Below are 24,330 nucleotides of genomic sequence, written 5' to 3'. Positions count from 1 at the left end.
TGATCTGAATTGGAGAAAAGAAGCAAAGGTGAGCCTCTTTTGGTATAGTTTATTGGTGCAGGAGAGAGGAAAATGGAGTACTACTGTGAACACTTCTGGTTAATTTCACTTATGCGTGAACAGCATATTTCTTGGTAAAAATGAACAGGTTTGTGTCAGGCACGAGAAATCACAAGGCTCTGAGGCAGGGCAGTTCAAATAAAATACAGGTTTATTATATGCTAACTCTTTCTACAAGAATCTGAATTGCTAACGGTCAAAGCAAATTGGCGGTAAATAAGAGTAAATGGAATTCAAGGAGAGCTGGCTCTAGATCTCTTGTGGGCGTGAAGGGACTCAGATCTGATGACTCACTTGACCCCTCCCTCAGGCTCAGCCTGGTTGTCTCCTACAGTTTATCTGGTAATTAGAAAACAAGATAAGGGATTACAACAGGCCCCAGCAAATCCAGCTGAGGTCTTCTTGTCTACTTGCCTGTGGACTTCCTCCCTGCAGTCTCAAGGTATAACTAATCACTGCCCTGAAACTTCCCCAAATGGACTTGGAGGAGAAGAGTCAACAGCAGTTCCAGCCTCAGTACTGGGACCAGTAAAAGACAGGCTGTGGAGGCAGCACTTTCTTCCCAGCGGAGCTTGAGAAGAAAATGTGTTAACCTGGCTGTGCGCTTTGCCTAGAAATTTCCTGGCTGAAATGGGATTTACTCAAGTGCACAACTTGGAAAGATTTACTCTTTAAAATTTTACACTATAAAGCCATCTCAACGGTTACGCTGCATTATTCTTTGAGAGAAATTTCCGCATGACAATTCTCGTAGCCAAATTTAAAAATGATTTTTCAGAATTTGATGCATCTCACAGGGTTATTTGCAATCACTGCTCCAAAGCCACTGCCCCCCCCCCACCATTTCTAGGTTTGGTTCCATTTTTTGAAAGTTGCTATAAACTAAACGTATTTTTTCTTAGAGATTTAAAGCAGGTACATAGATATGGGAAGAGAATCTGCTCAGGACTGTGGAACTGTAGTGAAGGGGGTTGCCACTATGGCTTACCTAATTTGTTCTCATGAAAAATGTTATGCTCTAAGGGACAAATAAAAAAATTGGAAATAAAATAACTACAATTTTACAATTTACTACCAATCAGAGGTGGTATTCAGCCGGTTCGGACTGATTCAGGCAAACTGGTAGTGGCCACCTGCGGGTGGCCGCCTACCTGCCCAAGCACAATCCCATTCTATATCACTGGTTTTTGACACCACACCCCTGTACAGACGGTGCGTGCGAGCGAATTGCCATGTTTTGTGATGACATTTCCAGTGCTGGGCGAACCCGTTGCTACAGTATGTGAAGCCCACCTCTGTGCATAATGAAGCAATCCAATTTCCTATTTTCCATGCTTTTGCAAATACCCTAAAGTAGGGGGTGACAAACTTTATGAACTGTAGACTTCAATTCCCAGAATTCCTGAGCCAGCCATGAGCCATGCTGTCTCAGGAATTCTGGGAATTGAAGTCCACAGGTTGTGAACTTGCCATAATTGCCCATCCCTGCAGAAAGGTAGCAGACTTAATCATGGTCTCCTGACATTAAATCTAGTTTCATCTTCAAATGCTTCTCTACTAATTATTTTTCATATCTATTTCCTTTCCAGATACCTTTATCTATGAATATGTCTACATTTCTTGCATACGATCAGCCTACAATAAGTTACTGTGGTGTACATCATGAACTTCTTGGTCATAAGTCCTATGACTCAAATGCACAGGAAGAAACAATGGAGACACCATTAGAGACTGACCTGGATCTGAGCACAATCACAAGAGCAGCACGAAATCAGTGATCACACTCAGCTTACTTATGTGGTCAGAAAGATAACCCGAATCATTACCATTATTTTATTTTATTTTTTTTAGTTTGTCATGAAGAATTAAATCAGTATTTCTCCAGGGATGGATTGAAAACTCCCCATTCTGTTTAAAAAGTTACCATTCAAATACAGATTGTTTCAAGTCTACGATTTGTAATTAGCTAAGTTGTGCAGTCTTTTTTTGACTTAAAAATGAAGTATGATCCTTAAAATAAATCTTTTTTTTTCAAAACTCATCCTACCTATCTGTAAAAAAGGGGGGGGACTGTACAGAGCTGATGTATTTTTTCATATTGTAAAGTTTCAATATACTGAAATGTACTGAAATGTACAGGACCATGCTTTATTTTATTTTACAATTTTCAGTCTTTAAAATTTTAAATTAACAAAGCTTGTGTTATATTCAGAGTTTCTCAGATTTGTAGAAACTGGTTCGTTCTGCATTTATGCCCTCAAAACAAACGCACCCTAAAATCTGCACTGTGCAAATTAGGCGCAGACTCTACTATCATACAACACAATTCTTTCAACATGTTTTGGAAATAATCTATTAACCAAATTAGAGTTGGATTATTCAAACACTTGTAGACATGGTCTTTGGGAGGGGAAGGCAAGGGGAAGAAAGCTACTAAAATTAAAGTATTTTTTAACAGTTCTCCAAATTAACTCTTGCCTTGGATTGCAAATTGCTTTCTCAAGCAATGAAATGTAATGATAAAGAGGGATATTTTAACAACACTTTTCTGAATGAATGGCTCATTCTTTTATTCTTTCATAACATCAATACAATAATAGAATGGACTAAAGGAGTGGGGGGGGAACCACCGCTGAAGACAAAGACAGTAACCATAGCAACAAAGTTTCATTAACTGGAAAAAACAAAAACATTGGGAAGGGTTGACCCAGGGGTGAAATGCTCCTGGTTCGGACCGGATCAGGTGATCCGGTAGCGATTGTGTCCGGTGGCTCGGTAGCGATGGTGGCACAAGGCTCCACCCACCTGCCCGGGTGTTGTTACTTCCTGGTTTTAACCAGGAAGTAATGTTTTTTTTAGCAAAGTGAGCGAGCGTGCGCAGGGCGTGTGCACTTCTGAACCAGTAAGGAAGGTAAGTAGATTTCACCCCTGGGTTGACCTGGATATAGTTTTCTTTAGTTACATTATAAAGCAAAGTGATAGACACAGCAGGTAAAAATAACATGACAATCAGACATTACGATTAAACATGTTGTAGTAACATATATTGTCTGCAGGTATGTTTTAGGGTTATTTCAGCATTGCCTAAAATAGGCATTGGCCAATATGCACATGTCCAAGGTTTTCCAAAAGAAGGAAGGAAGATGAACTCCAAAGAGACTAACCCACGTGCCTTGCACAAGAGGGATAAAGTGTAGAACTAATCACACATTTCAGGTTTGTTTTGCATTTACACTGACATGCTCATTATCTGAAAGGTAAGGGAGCCATTTTCTAAGTGTTCCATGGTGGGAATAGATCGTAATTTATTTTTACACAAATACCCCCAAAACATCATGTCCAGGGTCATTCTAAAGCTCACTTAGCCAGGGTACCTATGTCATAAATCAGCCACACATTCCTTTAGATCTGCAAAGTGTGAACATAAATGTTTTCCCCTTTAAATGGGAAGGATCGTTTTAATTGAAGACTTCAGGTTTATGCATGTAGTTGTCCCTGAATCATTTCATTAATTTTAAATCATTTTATCATCTATTGTTTCACATAATGAGTACAGTAGATCATATCCAGAGGTGGGTTTCAGCAGGTTCTGATCAGTTCTGGAGAACCGGTAGCGGAAATTTTGAGTAGTTTGGAGAACCGGTAGTAAAAATTCTGACTGGCCCCACCCCCATCTATTCTTTGCCTCCCAAATCCCAGCTGATTGGGAGGAAATGGGGATTTTGCAGTATCCTTCCCCTGCCACGTCCACCAAGCCATGCCCTCCAAGCCATGCCACGCCCACAGAACTGGTAGTAAAAAATTTTGAAACCCACCACTGACCATAAACCCCCCCCCTTTTTTTGTTATTATTTTTGTTATTACATCTCCATTTTTGGTCAAAGCTGACAGAGAGTAAAGTCAAAGAATATCCTTTCTCTGTGTGTCTATCTGTTACTACTTTAAGAGGAAAGTAGTATAGGGAGTCCTCAACTTATCACCATTCGTTTAACAGCCGTTCAAAGTTATGTCAGCACTGGAAAATGTGACTTACAACTGGTCCTGACACTTACAACGAGTGGTGAAATGTAAAATTTGTTAGTACTGGTTCTGTGGGCATGGCTTGGTGGGGGGGGGGTAATATGACTGAGTGGGCGTGGCCAACTTTTTTTTTTTTTACTTTTAAAACCATTTTTTCTACAACCTCTTCGGCTGAAGAGGTTGTAAAAAAAGTGTTTTTAAAGCCTCTGACGATCCCAGCTGAGTTGCCTGATCAGCAGAGGCTTTTTTTTTTTTAAAAGCCTCTGATGATCCCAGCTGAGCCGCGTGATCATCAGAGGCTTTTTTTTTTTACTTTTAAAGCATTTTTTCAGCCAAACAGGTTGTAGAAAAAAATGCTTTTAAAAATTAAAAAAAAAGTCTCTGATGATTGTGCAGCTCAGCTGGGCAATGGGGGAGGGCAGGGATTTTTGCTACCGGTTCTCCAAACCACCCGCCTCCATCGCTACCGGATCAGGCGATCCGATCCGAACCGGGAGCATTTCACCCCTGCTTACAACCCTTGCGGCATCTCTGCAGTCACAAGATCAAAATTTGGTCATGTGACAACTGGCATGATTTTTATAATGGTTGCAGTGCCCTGAGGTCACATGATCATCATTTACAATCTTGCCAGGGGCCTTCTGACAAGTCAGGGAGGGAAGCCAGACTCACTTTACAATCTGTGTTACAAAACAATTGTGATTAACAATCACAATTCACTTAATGGTCGCAGCGATTTGATGGCTCCAGCGAAAAGGGTCATTAAAAATGGGCACAATTTAAGAATCGCATTACTCAGTGGCAAACTTTCTGGTCCCAATTGTGGTCATAAATTATCTATACTGAATTGCAATCTTATATTCATGAATTTATGTGCAGAATTAAAATATTCTCCCATGTGGGAATAATGAAAACGTTAAAAATTAGTAGCTGTAAACACCAGTGAAGGATTTTTTTAAAAAAATCATTTTTGCATAGCAGATCAAATGGCAGAGGTATAAAGTGTCTACCCAAAAAAATTTTTCATGAATTCCAGTGGATCCCACACACAATTTGATTAGTTGCGAGTGATTAAAAAGCTTTAAATCTATTAATAATACTGTTTATTGAACCACTCATTAAAGCACTATCACTTTACATCATAAAACAGAAGATGCATCTTATGGTGATCTTATGAAGGAAAAAAGATTCAAGGATTCTTGGGTTTTCCAAACTAGAGGGACAAAATTTCATATAATAGTAACAATCCTTTTTTTATAAATAAAGATAAATTTAACCACAAATCTATTTTTCTCAATATTTCTTCCAAGTATTTTACAATGGCTTCATCAATAAAATTAAGAAACATGCATTCAATCCTTTGTATAAAGCAACTCTTATTGGGGGGGGGGGGAAATCTTCAGAATATTGTTAAAAGAAATGCAAGCCTACAAAAATGTCAAAAGAGAATACATTGTATTATTTATTTAACATCCTAGATTTTTGTAACATATTTTGCATAAATTATTTGCTATTCAAAATACTTTTAATTTGTCATTTTTAAGACTCATCCTAACGTCATTTCTTCAGTTTCCAATTTCTCCAGACATTGCCACATACAATCCTTGGAATTCTTTCTGGCCATTACTAGAAATTGGGGCACATTTCCTATCAACTACTGTAGTGGCCAAAATTGTGGAAACCCTTTGGGAAAAGTGTATTTTCTAAAACTAGCTAATAACACCACTTTTTTTTTTTTTTGGAGTAGTACCGTAAAATTATATATCAATGGAAAGGTAATTTAATCAAGACTGTAATGCAATAACTTTTAGGAAGGATTTGCTATTAGAATAGCAGTTACAGTATAAAGAAGAAAAGTGAAACACGTAGAAAAAGAGATATACAAAAATTATCACCATGTCAGTTAATACTTAGTTGGGTAACCTTTAGAATGAATTACAGCCTTACAACGTCTTCCCATGGAGTGAACCAAGTCTTTGAGTTCTGCAGCTGTTTTAATGTGAAACCAAGATTGAATGATGGCTTCTATGAACTGGGTTTGATTGCTGGGTCGCTTCTGACTAACAAGTTTCTTTAGTCGGCTCCATAGTTTTTCAATTGGGTTAAGGTCTGGGCTATTCCCAGGCCATTCCAGCAGTGGAATAGGATTATCTTGAAACTCAAAAAAAAAAAAAAGTGGTGTAATTAGCCATCAAACCTCAAAAATACACTCCCAAAGGTTTCCACAATTTTGGCCACTACTGTAATGTCAGGAAGCTTAGGAAAACAGGGAGATATTTCCTAGGATAAGTGTTGGAAGATTCTTAAAAACAAAGAAGCCAGCTGCTACGAAAAAGAAACTCTCCTCTTCGTTGAGAACTCCAGGAGGAAATCTGTGTGAGCAGTAAGAATCAACAACTTGATGACCCATAATCAATCACAAGGAGAATATTGTTCCACATAAAATCATGGCTATGTGGAGAAGGGTGGTTTTCAACATCCATCCATCCATCCATCCATCCATCCATCCATCACTGGAAGGTTTTAAAAAGAAACTGGACAGCCATTTGTCTGGAATGATATGCTGTAGAGCAGTGTTTCTCAACCTTGGAAGCCTGAAGATGGGTGGACTTCAACTCCCAGAATCCCCCAGCCAGCAGCGCTGTCTGGGGGATTCTGGGAGTTGAAGTCCACCCATCTTCAAGCTACCAAGGTTGAGAAACACTGCTGTAGAGCAAGGGTCTCCAACCTTGGCAACTTTAAGCTTTGGCGGACTTCAACTCCCAGAATTCCCCAGCCAGCAAAGCTGCCAGCAAAGCTGGCTGGGGAATTCTGGGAGTTGAAGTCCCCCAAGGCTTAAAGTTGACAAGGTTGGAGAGCCCTGCTGTTGAGTCTCCTGCTTGAGCAAGGGCTGGATAGAAGACCTCCAAGTCCCTTCCAACTTCGTTATTCTGTTATTTCGGTCTATAAGTATATAGTTTTTTAACATTTATCAACTTTTTTGGCCGTAGGGTGTAGATATCACTACTTATATTGAACACAACCAACACTGAAGATGTAACCACATGGATTTCTGTGCACACATAATATGGCAAGATAAACCAAGGCAAGAACACAGTAGGGGGAAAAAACCCCAATGCATCACAATTGTACTTAGAAAAAAAATAAGACTCCTAAATCTATCTGGTCTTCGATCAAATAAATGTGTGGCTTGCATGTAAGGAGCAGCAGTGAAGAGCAGGTGGTTATTGCCCTTTCAGCTCAGATTTGTTTTTCGTTTTTTTTGTTTTTTATTTTCAACCTAACATGCAAAAAGGGAGCCTAAGCATCTACTGTATAGTTACGGTGCTTTTCATTTGCAATGTAACATCTGCTTTCATTGAATGCTGCGCCACAGGCACAGAAATAGAAGCACAGATCACTGCACTCCATTCCACTATTTTATTTTATTTAGAATATAGAATAGACTTTATCACCAAAATTAAAATGAGGACATTTTGGCTAGAGAAAATGCATAAACAACATATCAGCAAACCTTTAATAACTTTTTGATGCATGGGAAGCAGCTGCCCCTTTCCAGGAAAGGAAAAATGCAGGAATAGGAAGAAAGGAGACAAAATATTTAAGAATTCTTAATGCTTCCTTCATCAAACATATGCCTTTAATTACGTTTGTTTTTCCCAAGTCATTATAAGTTGGCTACATAAAATTCTCAAAAATTGTCGAGCAGCGTTTTTCAAACTGGGCAACTTTTGGGTTGCTTAAGACTTTTAAGATTTCAATTCCCAGAATTTTCCATCCAGCAAACTTGTCTAAAACATTGATATAAAGAAAATATGATTTTATTGCTCAAAAGCAAGGAGGAAAAATGTGTCCTCTTTTTCAAGCTGTATTTATATGGAATATAAATTAAGAAAGAGTGTAAAGTAAAAATAAAAATATAATTGAATTTATTTACATATAAAACATACTTATTTTTTATTATACAACTTTCCATATAGGATGAGATAGCTAATACCCAGTGTTTGATAACTTTAGCAACTTTAAGGTGTGCGGACTCCAACAAGTTGAAGTCCCCAAATCTTAAATTTGCCAAGGTCGACAAACACTGCTGTAGAAACAGTGGTGGGATTCAAATAATTTAACAACTGGTTCTCTTCCCTAGTGACCAGCTGGGTAGGCGTAGCTCGGTGGTCATGTGACCGTGTGGGCATGGCCAACTCAACGTCACTCACGTCAATGGGCGCTTTGCCTTAGCTGTTACAATGTAATAAGGGTTAACCAGAGAGGCAGTTTCTGTAAGCAGAACAATAAAGATTAGGCTAGAAACAACACCAGAATGTTTCCTTCCTGCCTTCCGTACAGGATTAGCCCTGTAAAGTGAAAAAAAACAAAATAAGATTTCTTCCAACAACCAGTTCTCTGAACTGTTTAGAAAGTTAACAACCGGTTCTCCCGAATAGGTGCGAACTGGCTGACTCCCACCAATGTGTAGAAGTCAGAATTAAAATTCAAAACTATCTGGATAAATTGGATAAACGGGCAGAAAGTAATAGATTGAAATTTAACAACCAAGAGCACAGTTCTTCACTTAGAACAAAATAATACACAAGAATAGGATGGGTGTACTTGAGCTGTATTTTTTTAAAAAGATCTGGAAGTAGTGATAAATGGCAAACTGAATAGGAACCATAAACAGGACATCATTGCAAAGAAAGAAATGGCAAATTTAGGCGGTGTCACCATAAATACAGATTCTAAATCAGAGGAAGTACAGGTAGTCCTCAATTTACAATTGAGCTCAAAATTTCTGTTGCTATGCAAGACATTTGTTAAGTGAATTTTGCCCCATTTTAAGACATTTCTAGCTAAGATTGTTAAGTGAAACACTGCAGTTGTTAAGTTAGTAACCCAGTTGTTAAGTGAATCTGGCTTCCCCATTGACTTTGCTTGTCAGAAGGTCGCATTCCTATTTTTATTTTTCTTCGTGTTTTATACATTGATAAAATAATAAAAGTCATGAGGGGGAAAAAAAGAAGTTCGCAAAACGTGATCACATGACCACAGGACACTGCAACAGTCATAAATATGAGTCAGTTGCCAAGTGGCTGAAGTGTGGAAAATAGTCATAAGTCGCCTTTTTCAGTGCCCTTGTAACTTTCAATGGTCATTAAAGGAATGGTTGTAAGTTGAGGACTACCTGTAACTATATTTTTAATGCTATTCTGCTTTAGTCAAGAATTTACCTCAAGCAAATAATGGGCCTAGTTCTGGGGATCATATTTTAACAAGGATTCAGAGAAACTGAAACTGTCAGAAGACAAGCATTATGAAGAAAGACTAAAGGATTCGATATATTTAGCCTTAAAACTGTGAACTGAGCAGAAATACAGCTGCCCATTATATGAAAAGTTTCACAGCTTGTTCTCTTTCATTTTAGAATGCAGGATGCATAAAAATGAAGTTAGGTTACAGGAGAAGAGATTCTGACTAAATGACAGGAAAGGCTTCCAGTGTGCTTTTTGAAAATACTACAACAGCAAGAAATAAAGCAATACAACAACAACAAAATGTATATGTGTTATATTTATGTATGAGCTTCTCAGATACCCTCTTCATTCAGCCCTAAAACCTCTTGAAAAGTATCACAGGTACACATATACATTAGCTCAATGTATCCCTCTAAGTTCCTTGTGAAAGAAGTGATTAAAAACATACAATTGAGAAAATGAGTATGCATGGGATTACAGGAAGCAATAAAAATCTCATTGAGGAGGTTCTCGACTACAATACTTCCATCCTTTCTTCATTGATCAAAGAAAGGTTGCTAGGTAACCTTTCCTCTGTGCTCCAAATTCAGGGAATAAAAAACTCTTGCAATAACACATATTCCTTTTCTTTTTTGCTCATCCAAAATTCCTTTCCTTCTTTTCAAAAGCGGAACATGGATGAATAGTCTACCTGATCTGAAGGAAGTATCAGAAGTACAGAGCGGTGCTGTTCTTCTGAAAAGTATGGAAGTCGTCCAGCCAGGGGTAGGCTGCTGGAGGTTCGCAGGGGTTCGGGAGAACCTCTAGCTAAGATTCTGTGCAGTTCGGAGAACCCCCAAATGCCATTCCTGACTGGCCCCGCCCCACCGACCATGCCCCACCCCTCCTAGGACTCCCCACACAGCCTGTTTTGGATGCAGGTAAGTGCAGGTCACATGTGGAGGCTCAGGCATGGTGAAAAGCGGCCCTACCAGAAGTTTCTCCAGAGGGCCTCCGGAGCCTGGGGAGGCCGTTTTCGCCCTCTCAGAGGCTCGAGGAAAGCTTCCGGAGCCTGGGTAGGGAAAAAATGCCCCCCCTGTGGTGCAGGAGGCCGACTAGGCCACACCCACCATGGCCATGCCCACCCAGCAACCAAGCATTGCTAAAATTTTTGAAGCCCACCCCGAGTCCAGCATTTTATAATGTCTCCTATTAGAAATAAATCCATGTGGGAATGAGTGCATTTGGGTCATTTGACTACAGGTCAGTGTTTCTTAAACTCAGCAACTGTGAGCATGTGGCTGAGAGTTGAGCCTCCTAAAGCTGCTGAAGCTGAGAAAGTAACTTGCAAATGAATGCCATACCTGAAAAATGTTTTGTAGCTATGAAGTGAATACCATAATAATCACCCTTGCCGGTGAAGACTTTTAGGCCACAGTGAAATTTAAGGCTCAAGACATAACAAATCAGGGGATTGAAACAAGCGGTTTCAGTATCGAGTGAAAGGTCAGATCACTGTTAATAAGCTTATTCCAATATAAGAACAATTCCAGGCAGGTCAGAGAAGAAAAGGACATTTTGGGGTCAGGATTTTTCAAGTACAAAAATAATTGGCACATTTTCCACTTACGAAACCACTAACATTGGGCTTGGTAAATTGCTCCCTTGAACCTCTTCGCAATCCAAATCAAGGACTTAATCACACAGAGGAATTTTATGGACTATGCAGACTGCTTACATATATATATGTACCGTATTTTCCGGCGTATAAGACGACTGGGCGTATAAGACGACCCCCGACTTTTCCTGTTAAAATATAGGGTTTGGGCTATACTCGCCGTATAAGACTACCCCTCTTCCAAAGCACACCAAATAAAATTTAAAAACATCAACTGGCTCACCCACAATGTAAAAGCAGCTGTGCTAGACCCAAAACGGCCCCTGCAACAAGCAGGAACCTCACACAGCCACAAAAAGCCCCAAAAAACAACTTTCACACTTTACACACACACAACACAACACAACTGGCTCACCCACAATGTAAAAGCAGCTGTGCTAGACCCAAAATGGCCCCTGCAACAAGCAGGAACCTCACACAGCCACAAAAAGCCCAAAAACCCAACTTTCACACTTTACACACACAAAATTCCACATACAGCTTTGTGAGATTTTGTGTGTTTGTGTAGTTAGAGTGAAACACTACAGAAACACACTAAATCTCAGAAAGCTGCACAAATATTATTTTATTTTATTTTTACTTTTATATGAAAACTAAATTTAAAACTTCCTAAACTTTAAATGGCTAGGTCTAAAAAAAAACAACTAAAAAAAAACCCCAATTAACTTTTTTTTTTAAAGCTCCCAAAGGGGAAAAAAACTTACCCAATAGAACAGGGGTCTCCAACCTTGGCAACTTTAAGACTTGTAGACTTCAACTCCCAGAATTCCTCAGCCAGCTTTGTTTTGCTGGCTGAGGAATTCTGGGAGTTGAAGTCCACAACTCCCTGCCTGCTTGATTGCCGGCAGGGAGTTGCTTGCTGATGGAATGGATTCAGGAAAGTGAAGCAAGGCAAACGTTGCGACTAGCAGCTAAGGTAAGCAAGCTGGAGGGGGAAAACTTTTTTCCTTTTACATGGCTCTGGCAATCCAAGCTGAGTTGCCTGATTAGCAGGCAACTCAGCTGGGATCGTCAGAGCTTGGATCGCCAGAGCCATGTAAAAGGAAAAAAGTTTTTTCCTTTTACATGGCTCTGGCGATTCCAGCTGAGTTGCCTGATTAGCAGGCAACTCAGCTGGGATCGTCAGAGCTTGGATCGCCAGAGCCATTTAAGGCTCATCAGAGCCTTTCAGGCTGGTCTGCCTGGTTATAGGAGAACGACACCCGGCGTATAAGATGACCCCCGACTTTTGAGAAGATTTTCATGTGTTAAAAAGTCGTCTTAGACGCCGGAAAATACGGTATATATATCAACACACACACATATATGAAATTCAAATGCTTTGGCCACCTAATGAGAACCAAGGGTTCACTGGAGAAGAGCGATAGATAGATAGATAGATAAATAGATAGATAGATAGATAGATAGATAGATGGATGGATGGATGGATGGATGGATGGATGGATGGATGGATGGATAGATAGATAGATAGATAGATAGATAGATAGATAGATAGATAGATAGATAGATAGATAGATAGATAGAGAATGATTGAGGGCAAAAGAAGAAGGGAATGACAGAGAATGAGGTGGCTGGATGGAGTCACTGATGCAGTCGGTGTGAGCTTAAATGGACTCTGGAGGATGGTAGAGGATAGGAAGGCCTGGATATTTCCCATATGTGAATTCTTTGGCCCCAGTAACCAATTTGATGTAAATCACTGCCACACCTTAATATTTCTAAATAGAATTCATTAGCAATAGAAAACACAAGAACAAAGAAAACATCCTTTCTTTTATAGATCAAAGCATCTGATATAGTCTTAAAGTTGCCTATTTTTGTTTCGTTCTGGTTCTTTTGTTATTAAATTCCTCCCACACACTATTTCCAAACTTAAATGCTGCATAATATAGAAAAATTAGGTCAGTACATATATACTTTTTCTTCTGGCTAATTACAGGCATTTATTTTAATTAGATTTCATAACAAATAGTTAATCTTGATGGATTCTACTGTCTTAATGTTGTTTTAATGAATATCAAAACAATTAGTATATTTTAGTGTTTGCCACTAGAACATTAGAGGATTTTGAATAATCTGAAAATACAATGAACTAAATGATGAAAATTTTCATGACAGGAAACACCCAGTCTGCTCTATCACCCTCTATCTTGCAATAAGAATTTCATTATAACTACTGTTTATTTCAAAGCTCTAATGTAGGCACAGTGGTGACTATTTCCAAGTGTCATCTAATTTTATGCTACCTCTGTGAGAGTGATAATCTACAAATAAGTATTAATTAAAAAGCATTACTACTTAATTACTTTGGAGATGTATTGCATCTTTATTACTGCCAAACAGTCTCTGAATGAAATAAAGTAAGATTCCAGGGAGACGTGCAAAGCAGCTTTTCAGAACTTCCTAGAACTAAACAGTTGCTCCTAACAATAATGGAAATAGGATTACTGTGAAGAGTTTGCCCTGATAGCAAGTTGATGGCTCAAAAACATGAATCAACATCTCCTCCCAGGTAGTAGAAGTACCTCACCATTTCTTGAGTAGTCTTCCCTTCCACTCCCAGCACATTGTAAATGCATTCTCCATCCATATCATCCAGCTTCAGTTCAGAATATTTGTAGCTCAGGGTTGAAATGAGGGGCCCTTGGTGCTCTCCGAGCTTGGTTGTTTTCTTGGTTGTTTTCTTGTTTTCACTGTTAGCACTGATGATGTTATTTAGTTTGGGCAATGAAATATCTGCAAGAAAACAACCAAGCTCAGAGAGCACCAAGGACCCCTCAGCTTCAATTCAAAATTGCTGTTTTCTGAAGGCCTGGAAACCAAAGCACTGTTGGTCTCCAGGCCTTCACTGCATTCCAGGAGCAGCCCTAGTTCTGACTGGGCTGCAATGCCAGCATCTTCCCTTCCCTCAGTGACAGCTCGCTATCCTGAGCAGCCATTTAATCCTGGGCTGCTGGTCTACTAAGTTCTCCAGTGGTCAGCAGTTGAACTGTTTTCCTTTGGTGCTAGTTACTTCTGTTTTTTACAATCTCGTTCGATCCCGTTGCGAACAGGTAGTAAAGGTAAGTAGAACCCACCCCTGGTTCCAATTATACAGGTAGTCCTTGACTTACAACCATTTACTTAGTGACCATTCAAAGTTACAACAGCACTGGAAAAAGTGAATTATGACTGTTTTTCACACTACCATTATCCCCATAGTCGCATTGATCAAAATTCGGATGCTTGGCAACTGGTTCATATTTATGATGGTTGCAGTATTCTGGGGTCATGAGATCACCTTCCATCACCTTCTATCAAGCAAAATCAATGGGAAAGCCAGATTCACTTAAGGCCCATGTTATTGTGGGGAAACCACAAAGATTCACTTAACAACTGTGGCAAGAAAGGTTGTAAAATGGGGCAAAACTCATTGAACAACTGTCTCACTCAACAACAGAAATTTTGGGCTCAGTTGTGGTCATAAATCAAGGACTACCTGTATCTCAAGAAAGTCTAGATGTGATCTTGAAATCTAGATAAACACTTGGTGCTAAATTAATTTTCCCAAATGAAGTCATGAGAATGTAAGTTGGCTGCCCGACTTGACTCCTATTTTTATTAAACTATTCTTGAGACTGATTTTTGATCAGGGACATTAACAGTTCCAGTCCATAAAAGGGTGTAAAATTTATTTGTTCCAGCTACAGACCAATAAATCTGTTTTTATTATTACTAAATGTGTGCATTGGGTTAAGATTAGAAAAAATGTATTTTGAATAGACAGGAGAAGCTACTACGTTGTAGATCACTGTCTTGTGTTTACCACAGCTAGCAAGAAGAAAAATCTGTACCTGCCAACAAGAAGCTATTTGTAGTCTCTGTAGCCCTTAAATCACCCTTGGATCTGATACCTACAATGTGGCTCTGCAATAAACTAAGACAACCAATAAAAGCTTGCTTTATCTAACAAAGTAGTTATATTCAGAGACCATCATGTAATTAAATTCATTAAGAAATTATATTACCGCAGAGCTAGTTTATAAAGTTTTGGCATCTAAGGCAAGACATTCAAATGATATCCCCAATTCTCCTTCAGTTTGGACCAAAACATTGAAAGATCTGTCCTCTTTCTGTTTCACTTTTCCCATAGGTCTGTTACTTACCTCAATTAATAAAAAAACTGCTTAAAATGCCTTCTTTGAAATCTTAAATTATTTTCTAAACCTTAAACAGCCAATGTAACTTTTCTTGCATGCAAAAAAAATTGCTGTCACTTTTATCTATTTGAATAATCAAAGTGTGCTTCTTGTGCTTTCTTGGTTACAAAGAGCTGAACTGCTACCTGAAAGTCCACAATCTGGGCCAGCTTGGGTTCTACTAAAATAAGTGAAAGGCTGACTAGTTACTCCCATGTCCTTATGGAGATGTTTTTTTCATAACTTGGAGAAGGTATATCCTCCAGTGGCTATTGTTACAAGAAGAATTAGAACTAGGATCAGAGCAACAAAATTATTAAGGAAAAGAAGATAGTCATCTTATTTCTACATATAATATCATTAAAACTGTCCAGAATATCATCGGGCTCCAGCTACCAGCCCTGGATGACATCTTCGAATCTCGCTGTTTGAGGAAGTTGCATAACATTCTCAGAGACTCTTCCCATTCTGCTCACAATCTTTTTGGACTGTTGCCTTCCGGCAGAAGATACAGAACAATTAAAACTCGGACCACACGTTTTCTGAATAGTTTTTATCCCGGAGCTATAATTGCACTCAACAATGAACTAAAGGACCACCATCAGTGAGCTGTTGGATAGCATTACTCGGTCTGTTATGTGCGTGTTTGGGTGGTTTAGGGGTGAGGAATTTGTGGTGGGTGGGGGGGTGTTTGGGGATTGTTATATGTGTTGGACCTGGTCTTTGGGTGTTAAGTGAATTTCGTTGTATGTGTATACACATACAATGACAATGTTGTTGTTGTTGTTGTTGTTGTTGTTGTTGTTGTTATTATTACCCTGTTTCCCCAAAATTACGACATCCCCTGATAATAAACCCAATCGGGCTTTTGAATGCATGGCAATAAGGCTTATTTCAGGGTTCAAAAAAATATAAGACAGGGCCTTATTTTCAGGGAAACACAGCATTATTATTATTATATATTCCAAAACAGCATTTAGAAAACCTTGCAAAAATGTATCTTGAGACAATTTTCAGTTTATCACCCAAATTGTTTGCATCAATGTTGCCTATCTCAACATCGTCTCTAAGGTTTTACATTACTGATGTAGAACTTCAGGGGAAAAGTCCTGGAACAGTGAATATGTATGCAGATTAGATAGAGATTCAGTCTCACTGAAGATTGAAGAAAGATTGCAAGAGAAGATGGTCTGTTTTAGCCAAAAATTAGGAAGTCTGGTAACACATTTTATTAAAGGCATAACTTTTAATGCACTACATCTCATGAGCTAAGCTATAAGCTCACGAGCTAAGTTATAGCTCATGAACATTTATGCCTTTTTATTTCATTTGGAAACATGCTACTGGGGTGAGGATAAAGAACATTTCTTTGAAGGGAACCCTTTAATATCTGTATGAAGCCACTAGGACAGGTCATCTGCCAGCACAGGGTGAGGTATTTTTAATAATGCTAATTATACCTAGATATATATCTTTGCCATGGGCAAAAGGGAAATGCAACGAAAATCCTAAATGAATGCCTGGGGGCTGTCAGGACCTGGGTGGAGAGAAAGAGGCTCAGACTCAACCCAAGCAAATTGAATTGTTTATTGCTTTAGAAGCCAGCTGATTCTTGGATGATAGCAGATTTGGCTCTTGATGGGGCTGAACTTCTCCTGAATGTGCAGACTTGCAATCAGGGAATCCTACTGGACTCATGGCTCCTGCAGGAGGGTCTAGGACAGTGATGGTGAACCTTTTAGGCACAGAGTGCCCAAACCGGAAGGCATGATGCGCGCACACATGCCTACACGCGCATGCGCGCACCAGAACACTGGAAACCTGACAACCAGCTGCCCAGCGCACATCTGTGCCTCGGAAACCCAACAATCAGCTTGCTGGCATGCATGCGCGCCTCGGAAACCCGATGACCAGCTGGCTGAGCTGGCGTGACGGCACACATGCCCCGTGTGCAAACTCTGGCAAGCATGCCATAGGTTCCCCATCACAGGTCTAGGACAACCTACCACAGGACAGTTCAACATTATATTAATCACTTTTATTACTGGTGACCACATTTTCATTGAAACTATTGTAACTCTTGTATTTCTGGATTGACTTTATTTTACTATTATTGGACCCAATTCCATTGAAATTAATTTAACTTTTGCATTGTTGAATTATCCTGCAGCAAGTTGACAATGCTGAGTTGACCATGGCAAGTTGGCTGTGGCGAGTTGGCCATGGTGATTTGTCTCATTCTGCCTGCAGGAAGAGCAGAGGGAGGTTGTATTTTGCTCATGAACCATTTGTGGCCTTATCTATATGCTCTAAATATGGTTTCTCAGGCATTTGCAATTGGATTAGTTCAATTTGCTCTACATGGGGCTACCCCAAAGACCACCTGAAAACCTCAACTGATACAGAAAGTAGCTGTCTGTGTGTTTATTGGACAATGGCAGACCTGTCACTTAAAACTACTGTTGCAGAAACTGCACTGACCACTAGTCCTGCTTTAGAGAGCAATTCAACGTTTTGGTTATTACCTATAAAGCCCAATGTGACTTGTGGCCTGATTATAGTATAAATTGCCTATCATAAATAAACTCTTCCCATCTGACTTGTGTGAACAGGCAATGCCTGCTGAAGGTTCCGTTCTATCAGAAGGCATGAGAGGAGGGGGCAGAAACGCTGGGTGACTATTTCCGTCTTTGGAGTAGCTTACTCCAAAGTTAGTTATCACCTTTAGAGCGCTCCATGGCTTAGGACCTGGTTATCTATGGGACCGCCTGCTACCACCAATAGCCTCCCACCGGCCAGTACGCTCCCATAGAGAGGGGCTCCTCCGGGTACCGTTGGCCAAACAATGTCAACTGGCGGCCCCTAGGGGGAGAGCCTTCTCTGTGGGAGCACCTATGATCTGGAACGAGCTCCCCCCAGAGATACAGAGGATCCCGGATCTGCGCACCTTCCGTCACACGCTCAAGACTTTCTTATTTCATCAAGCTGGCCTGGCCTAAATCTTTTCCCCTTTTAAATGTAAATTTTAATTTGTTTTTAAATTATTGGGTATTTTAAATTTGTCTCAGCCAAATTATTTAATTCGTTTTTTATTCTATTTTAAATTTTTGTATTTATGTGTTTTATTCTGTGGCTGTTCACCGCCCTGAGTCCTTCAGGAGTAGGGCGGTATAGAAATCCAATAAAACAAACAAACTTCCTAAACTTCAGGCTAGCCACTGAATTTATGATCTTCTGAAAATAGAGTTAAAGCCTGTTTTTTACCAGCTGGCCATAAGTGCAAATAGCTATTCTTCTGATTAGCTGCTAGAGCCATGATGGCGAACCTATTGCACACGTGTCAGAGGTGGCACGCAGCACCCTCTTGGATGGCACGCGAGCCATTGCCCCAGTTCAGCTCCATTGTGCATGCGTGCATGCCTCCCGCTGGCCAACTGGTCTTCGGGTCTCTGCCGTGGGGGGTGGGGCGCGTGCAGGAGCATATGTGGGGTGGGGTGCATGCGCAGGGGGCCACACATGCATGCGCTGGGGGTGGGGCATGTGTACGGGGGGCACGCATGCATGCGCAGGGGATGGGGCGTGTGCAGGTAGCGCATGCAGGGGGCGCAAGTGCAAGTGTGGGGGCAAGGCGTATGCACAGGGGCCGCCCGCGCATTGCATTTGGGGGTTTTGGGCACACACGCTTTGGGCATTCAGTCTGGAAAAGATTAGCCATCACTGTGCTAGAGGAAGAACCACAACATGAAATATTCTTTAGCTCAAAGTGTCATGTCATTTAGTACATAGTTAAATATTCATCTTTGAATTGTTCTTGTTTAGGTCTTATAATCAAAAACTATCTTCTACTTTGATGGCTCTTGTACTCTTGAATAAGTGGAAAATAGGTTTAGTATGAAGTTCCTCTGCCAACCTGTTTGAACTCCTTCGAATATTTTGAAATCCTTCATTTACATAGTAAGCCTGCAGATATGTATCTTGTCTAGTCTTCATTTTTCCAGATATATCAAGATCAATACATTGAGTCTCTCTTATTAATGACATTCATTTCATGCTACCAGAGCTGCCCACACAGAGTTTTGAAATTATGTATGCTTCCTTACCCCCTTTGCCATTATTCATTCATGAACAGTTCTTGTCAAAGTGTTATTCTCCATAATGACAACTATGGCATCATCTATCTTCCCAATTTATCACTTCCACCACGTTTTCCCATTATGTGCACTCAGTCGTTTAGTATCGGTAAGAATATTCCCAAATCTTCTTTCAAAATTTTCCATTAATGCAAGAAAAACCCACATAATTTCAGTTACATATTCAAATCACTTGACCACCAAATTCAGTGAACAAAGATTGCATGTGGTAAAGAAAGTTTGATGACTTAAGCTTTGCCTCTGCACTTCCCTTCCTTCATGTTGACACTCATCTCTCATGACAATTGTTACAGTTTTAAAAAGCAAATTTCCTACACCAGTCCCTGGAAGTACATTATGACAGTCATCACTGCAAGGACGTTTTCACCAGGTTCTGAAAATGATGAGAAACACACTATTAAAATGATTTGTTCTGTATGGCTAATGCCAGGTGTGAGGTTCTGACCCTTGCTGACAATTTTGTGTTTGATTTTTATTACCAGTAATGATAGATGCGACTTGTTTTTCCAAGGTAGTGGTACAGGTCAGTTTCCTCAGTCATGACATTTCTCAGAATGCAACATCAAACTCAGACATTAGTTCCACGACGCAGAAGAAGTTTCTGTTATTGGAACATACAGCCGATCGGAAAAGCCATCCAGTGCTAGAGTTTTGGTAGCAGCCATTCCCATAATAGCAGTGAAAATTCTTCAGAATATTTACCGGTAAAGGAACAGATGCAATTTGTCCATCCATATTCCTTCCATGTACAGAATATTTTCAGGTGATTTGCTGTCTTCTGATGGCTTCCTACATTTCTAGCTGATTTTTTTTCCAGTTCTATAAATAGGTATAATATGATTGCAACTCAACCTGGAAGACATTGCAATAAAACTGGTATGGAAATTTCTGAGTTTTTAAGTACAAAAACTTACAAAAACTTTCCACTTTTAAACTTGAATTTACATTATCTTCCTCCTGAAACATAGAGATTTTCGTTTGCAGTACTCTATACAGTAGAAGTTAGTGGTGGGTTAGAGTTAGGGTGATATAAAAGTGAAATGTGAAACTTACAAATCTATACATGAGAGTTTTCTATTGTCTCTAATCTATGTTCTATTATATTGCTACTAGTACTACTTTACCATGCTAATTACTGTTACTAGAACAATTACTGTATTCTATTACAATATTCGATTACTATCAGAATAGTAATAGAGAGTACCAGTACCAGTTTGGACAAGTGAGTAAGGCACCAGGTGGAAATCAGGAGACAAGTGAGTTATAGTCCTGCGGTTAGGCATGAAAATTCTGCTAGGTGACTTTGGACCTGTCAGGGTGGCAATTAATCCCATTCTGCTTTTGGGTAATTGCACCTTGATTAGAGAATGGATCGTAACCATTTCCTTGAAGTATACTTTAAGAAAATAAACCCGAAGATATGTTTTCTAAGAAAAACTCATTTATTTGTTATAAAGAAAATAAAACATCTTACTAGCTAATTAATTACATCTTGGCAGCGTTCCTGCCGTACCTCTCTTGGCCGGAGAACAAAGAAAGAGTTTTAGAGAAGAAGAAGGAATGTAGACATGCGCAGTTAGCTTACTGATAAGAACTTGGCAAGCTACGGTAAGTCTGAAAGTTCAAAAATAAGAGCTCATCTGGTAAATACAAAAACGCAGTGACAGGGCCAGTCAGTCTCTCTCAGTTCAACCTGCCTCACAGGATTGTTCTTATGGGGAAAATAGGAGGAGGAGGAGGAAGAAGCATTAGGTGTGCTCACCACCTCGAGTTATTTATAAAAATCATAAAAGGCAGCATTAAAATAAGTATTTCTGCTATACTATATTCTATAGCAGGGGTGTCAAACTTGCGCTGTCATGGCAGCATCAGTTGACTTAGCGGGACTTTTTCCCCCTTCACTAAATTGGGCGGGGGAGGGGCCAGCACGTGACACATCCAGCCCACGGGCCGGGAGTTTGACAGCCCTGTTCTACAGTATAACTATTCTGTTATTATAACATCATTTCCTCTTACTACACTCTACAGCAGTGGTGTCAAACTCACGTCATCACGGTGATGTCACATAATGTATCGGGACTTTTTTTCCCCTTCACTAAACGGAGCATGGGCGTGGCCAGCATGTGACGCATCTGGCCCGCGGGCCAGGAGTTTGATAGCCCTACTCTACAGAATTACAGCACTGGCAAGTTTTCCATCTTATAAATCCTGTTCTGCCTTAATTCCTCTCTCTGAAATTTCCTCTCTGTTAATGGCCAGCATGTAAGGGGCCTGCATTTTTCCACCCCTTGTTTTGCTTTACCTTCATACTGTGTTTCTCTTTGAAGGAAAAACACCTTCTTTTATTTGCCAGTTTTTCACTCTGCTGGTGGCCGCAGAGCATCCAAGCACACCTCTCCTCTCACAGCACACCTGTTTCAAAGTTGCCACTTGACTGGCAAGCGTGTGTGGTAACACTAGAGGGAAAGGCTCAGATGGAAAGAGATGGTGCTTGCAATTTTTCTAAGCAGACTGGTCTCTTCTATACTTGGTTTGTACATACAGTAGTGGGCAAAATTGTGGAAACCCCTTGGGAAAAGTGTATTTTCTAAAACTAGCTAATAACACCACTGTTTTTTAGAGTAGTGTTAGGATATGGTTTGAGCCTAACAAGTTGTCCAGGCAATATATGTGTACTGTAACTTTAATGTGAATATGTATTGTGTGACTTTAAAGTTGTACTGCTGATTCATTGTAATGCTGAGTCATGCTGTAATTAGTTGTGAACGTATTTAAGAAAGGTACTGTAACGTATTCAGTTAATGATAAGCTACCATAGTGTGTGGAGTTGCTATTCATTGAGCTATCATTGGTTTGATGGATCTGCTACCATCATGGTTTGTGAACCAGAGTGAGTTTGTTATTCTAACCAACTACTGTTTGTGTGGTAAGAAGATTTTTGTATCACTGGACTGATTTAACTGGCAAAGACTTGGAATTTGTTTAAAGACTATGAGATTGTTTTTTCACTATAAAGTAAACTTTTGATAAACCAGTTTGCACACCTCTTATTCATTGCTCTCAGCAACGTTTCCTTGTGCATTTACTCTGCTGGTTGGTAACACAACAACAATATCCTTAACAAGTAGTACTATAAAATTATATAGCAATGGAAGGATAATTTAATCAAGAATGTAATGCAATAACTCTTATGAAGGATTTGCTATTAGAATAGCAGTTACACTATAAAGAAGAAAAGTGGAACGTAGAAAAAATGAGATATACAAAAATTATCATCATAGAAAAAAAAAGATATACAAAAATTATCACCATGTCACCTAATACTTAGTTGGGTAACCTTTAGCATGAATAACAGCCTTACATCGTCTTCCCATGGAGTGAACCAAGTCTTTTAGTTCTGCAGCTGTTATCATGTGAAACCAAGATTGAATGATTGTTTCTATGAACTGGGTTTGATTGCTGGGTCGCTTCTGACTAACAAGTTTCTTTAGTCGGCTCCATAGTTTTTCAATTGGGTTAAGGTCTGGGCTATTCCCAGGCCATTCCAGCAGTGGAATAGGATTATCTTGAAACTCCAAAAAAAAGTGGTGTTATTAGCCATCGAACCTCAAAAATACACTTTTCCCAAAAGGTTTCCACAATTTTGGCCCCTACTGTAGTGGCAAGAAACAATAGTGGTAAGAAACTGACATGGCCAGTTGGAGAGTTCTGGGTGTTGAAGTCCACAGTTCTTAAAGTTGCCAAGGTTGGACACCCCTGTTTTATAATATTTTAGTTTCAAATAGCTTACATGAGAGGAAGTCATTCAGTGGTGGGATTCAAATTTTACTACCGGTTCTGTGGGCGTGGCATGGCTTGGTGGGTGTGGCTTGGTGGGCATGGCAGGGGAAGGATACTGTAAAATCTCTATTCCCTCCCCACTCCAGGGGAAGGTTACTGCAAAATCCCCATTTCCTCCCGATTAGCTGAGACTCGGGAGGCAGAGAATAGATGGGAGTGGGGCCAGTCAGCGGTGGTATTTACCGGTTCTCCGAACTACTCAAAATTTCCGCTGCCGGTTCTCCAGAACTGGACAGAACCCGCTGAATCCCACCTCTGAAGTCATTCCATGGCTTTCAGTGTAATTAATATTAAAAACATCCTTGAAACCAAGTTTGCATAATAAGGGAATATGAGAAGAAAGCTCTTAATGATGACATGGATAGGGAGGTAAATATGAACTATTTTAATACATCACATATTAAAAATAATGAAAAATACAATTATCGTTAACAGCTTTGCCGATTAGACTCCCCACAGAAATGATTACAGTGCAGTTGCTATCTCTTGAAATGAATAAATCACCAAAGATTCTTTTCTTTCTTACATAGAGAGTATGAAAAAAAAAAATATTGAAAAGATTCTGATACTCTTTCAATAGTCGCAGCTATATTGACTTTTTATAAACTATTTTTACCACCTAATTGGGGAAAACATTCAGACACATTAGACAGGGTTCATAAAACTGATTTTTAATCCTGAAAACAGAGAACTCATCACCATGTAGGCTTAAAATAAAAAGGTTGATTTATGAGCCATACAATGAGGATTGATTTCAAAGATAAATTCTTACTTTGTATGCAAATCTCTAGTTTAATCAACTCTTTTAACACTCCTTGGAGAAGCAAAAGGATGTGGAAAACCTGCCTAAATAAATGACATACATGTGCCTTGAATATGCAATAGAGCAGAATCATCCGACCTCCAGAAATGCCTTCTCGGCTTCAACTGCACTGTTCCAACTCCCTGTAATATTACCAAAAAAGAAAAAAGAAACTGAAACTGTACCATGAATGAAAGTACAATCCCTTCATCTGTAGCCACTTTATTAAAATGCAATAATTTAATTTTTAAAAGTGTTCATTTTAAAGAATTGAACCTTTGTGTCAGTGGTGAAATCTAAAATTTGTTACTACCGGTTCTGTGGGCATGGCTTGGTGGTGGTGGGGGGGGGGGTAATGTGACTGGGTGGGCAT

General features: G+C 39.6%; 2 protein-coding genes across 4 annotated transcripts in view; one reads left to right on the top strand and one right to left on the bottom strand.

Annotated features, from left to right (window-relative positions):
• Positions 1-2,750, top strand: part of LRRTM3 (leucine rich repeat transmembrane neuronal 3) — a 124,135-nt gene extending 121,385 nt beyond the window's left edge. Inside the window, exon 3 of the mRNA XM_034438684.3 lies at positions 1,650-2,750. Within this exon, the coding sequence (XP_034294575.2) occupies positions 1,650-1,838 (189 nt within the window). The 3' untranslated portion in view covers positions 1,839-2,750. The remainder of the gene's footprint in view (positions 1-1,649) is intronic.
• The window catches only part of CTNNA3 (catenin alpha 3), a 957,874-nt gene that overhangs the window by 680,338 nt on the left and 253,206 nt on the right, over positions 1-24,330 (bottom strand). The gene's annotated exons all lie outside the window — the stretch shown is intronic.

This window comes from Pantherophis guttatus, chromosome 6, assembly GCF_059756535.1.
Source record: "Pantherophis guttatus breed Tessera chromosome 6, ASM5975653v1, whole genome shotgun sequence".
NCBI classification, from domain to species: Eukaryota; Metazoa; Chordata; class Lepidosauria; order Squamata; family Colubridae; genus Pantherophis; species Pantherophis guttatus.
Note: the sequence above shows the minus strand (reverse complement) of the source record. Positions and strands in the feature narration are given on the sequence as shown.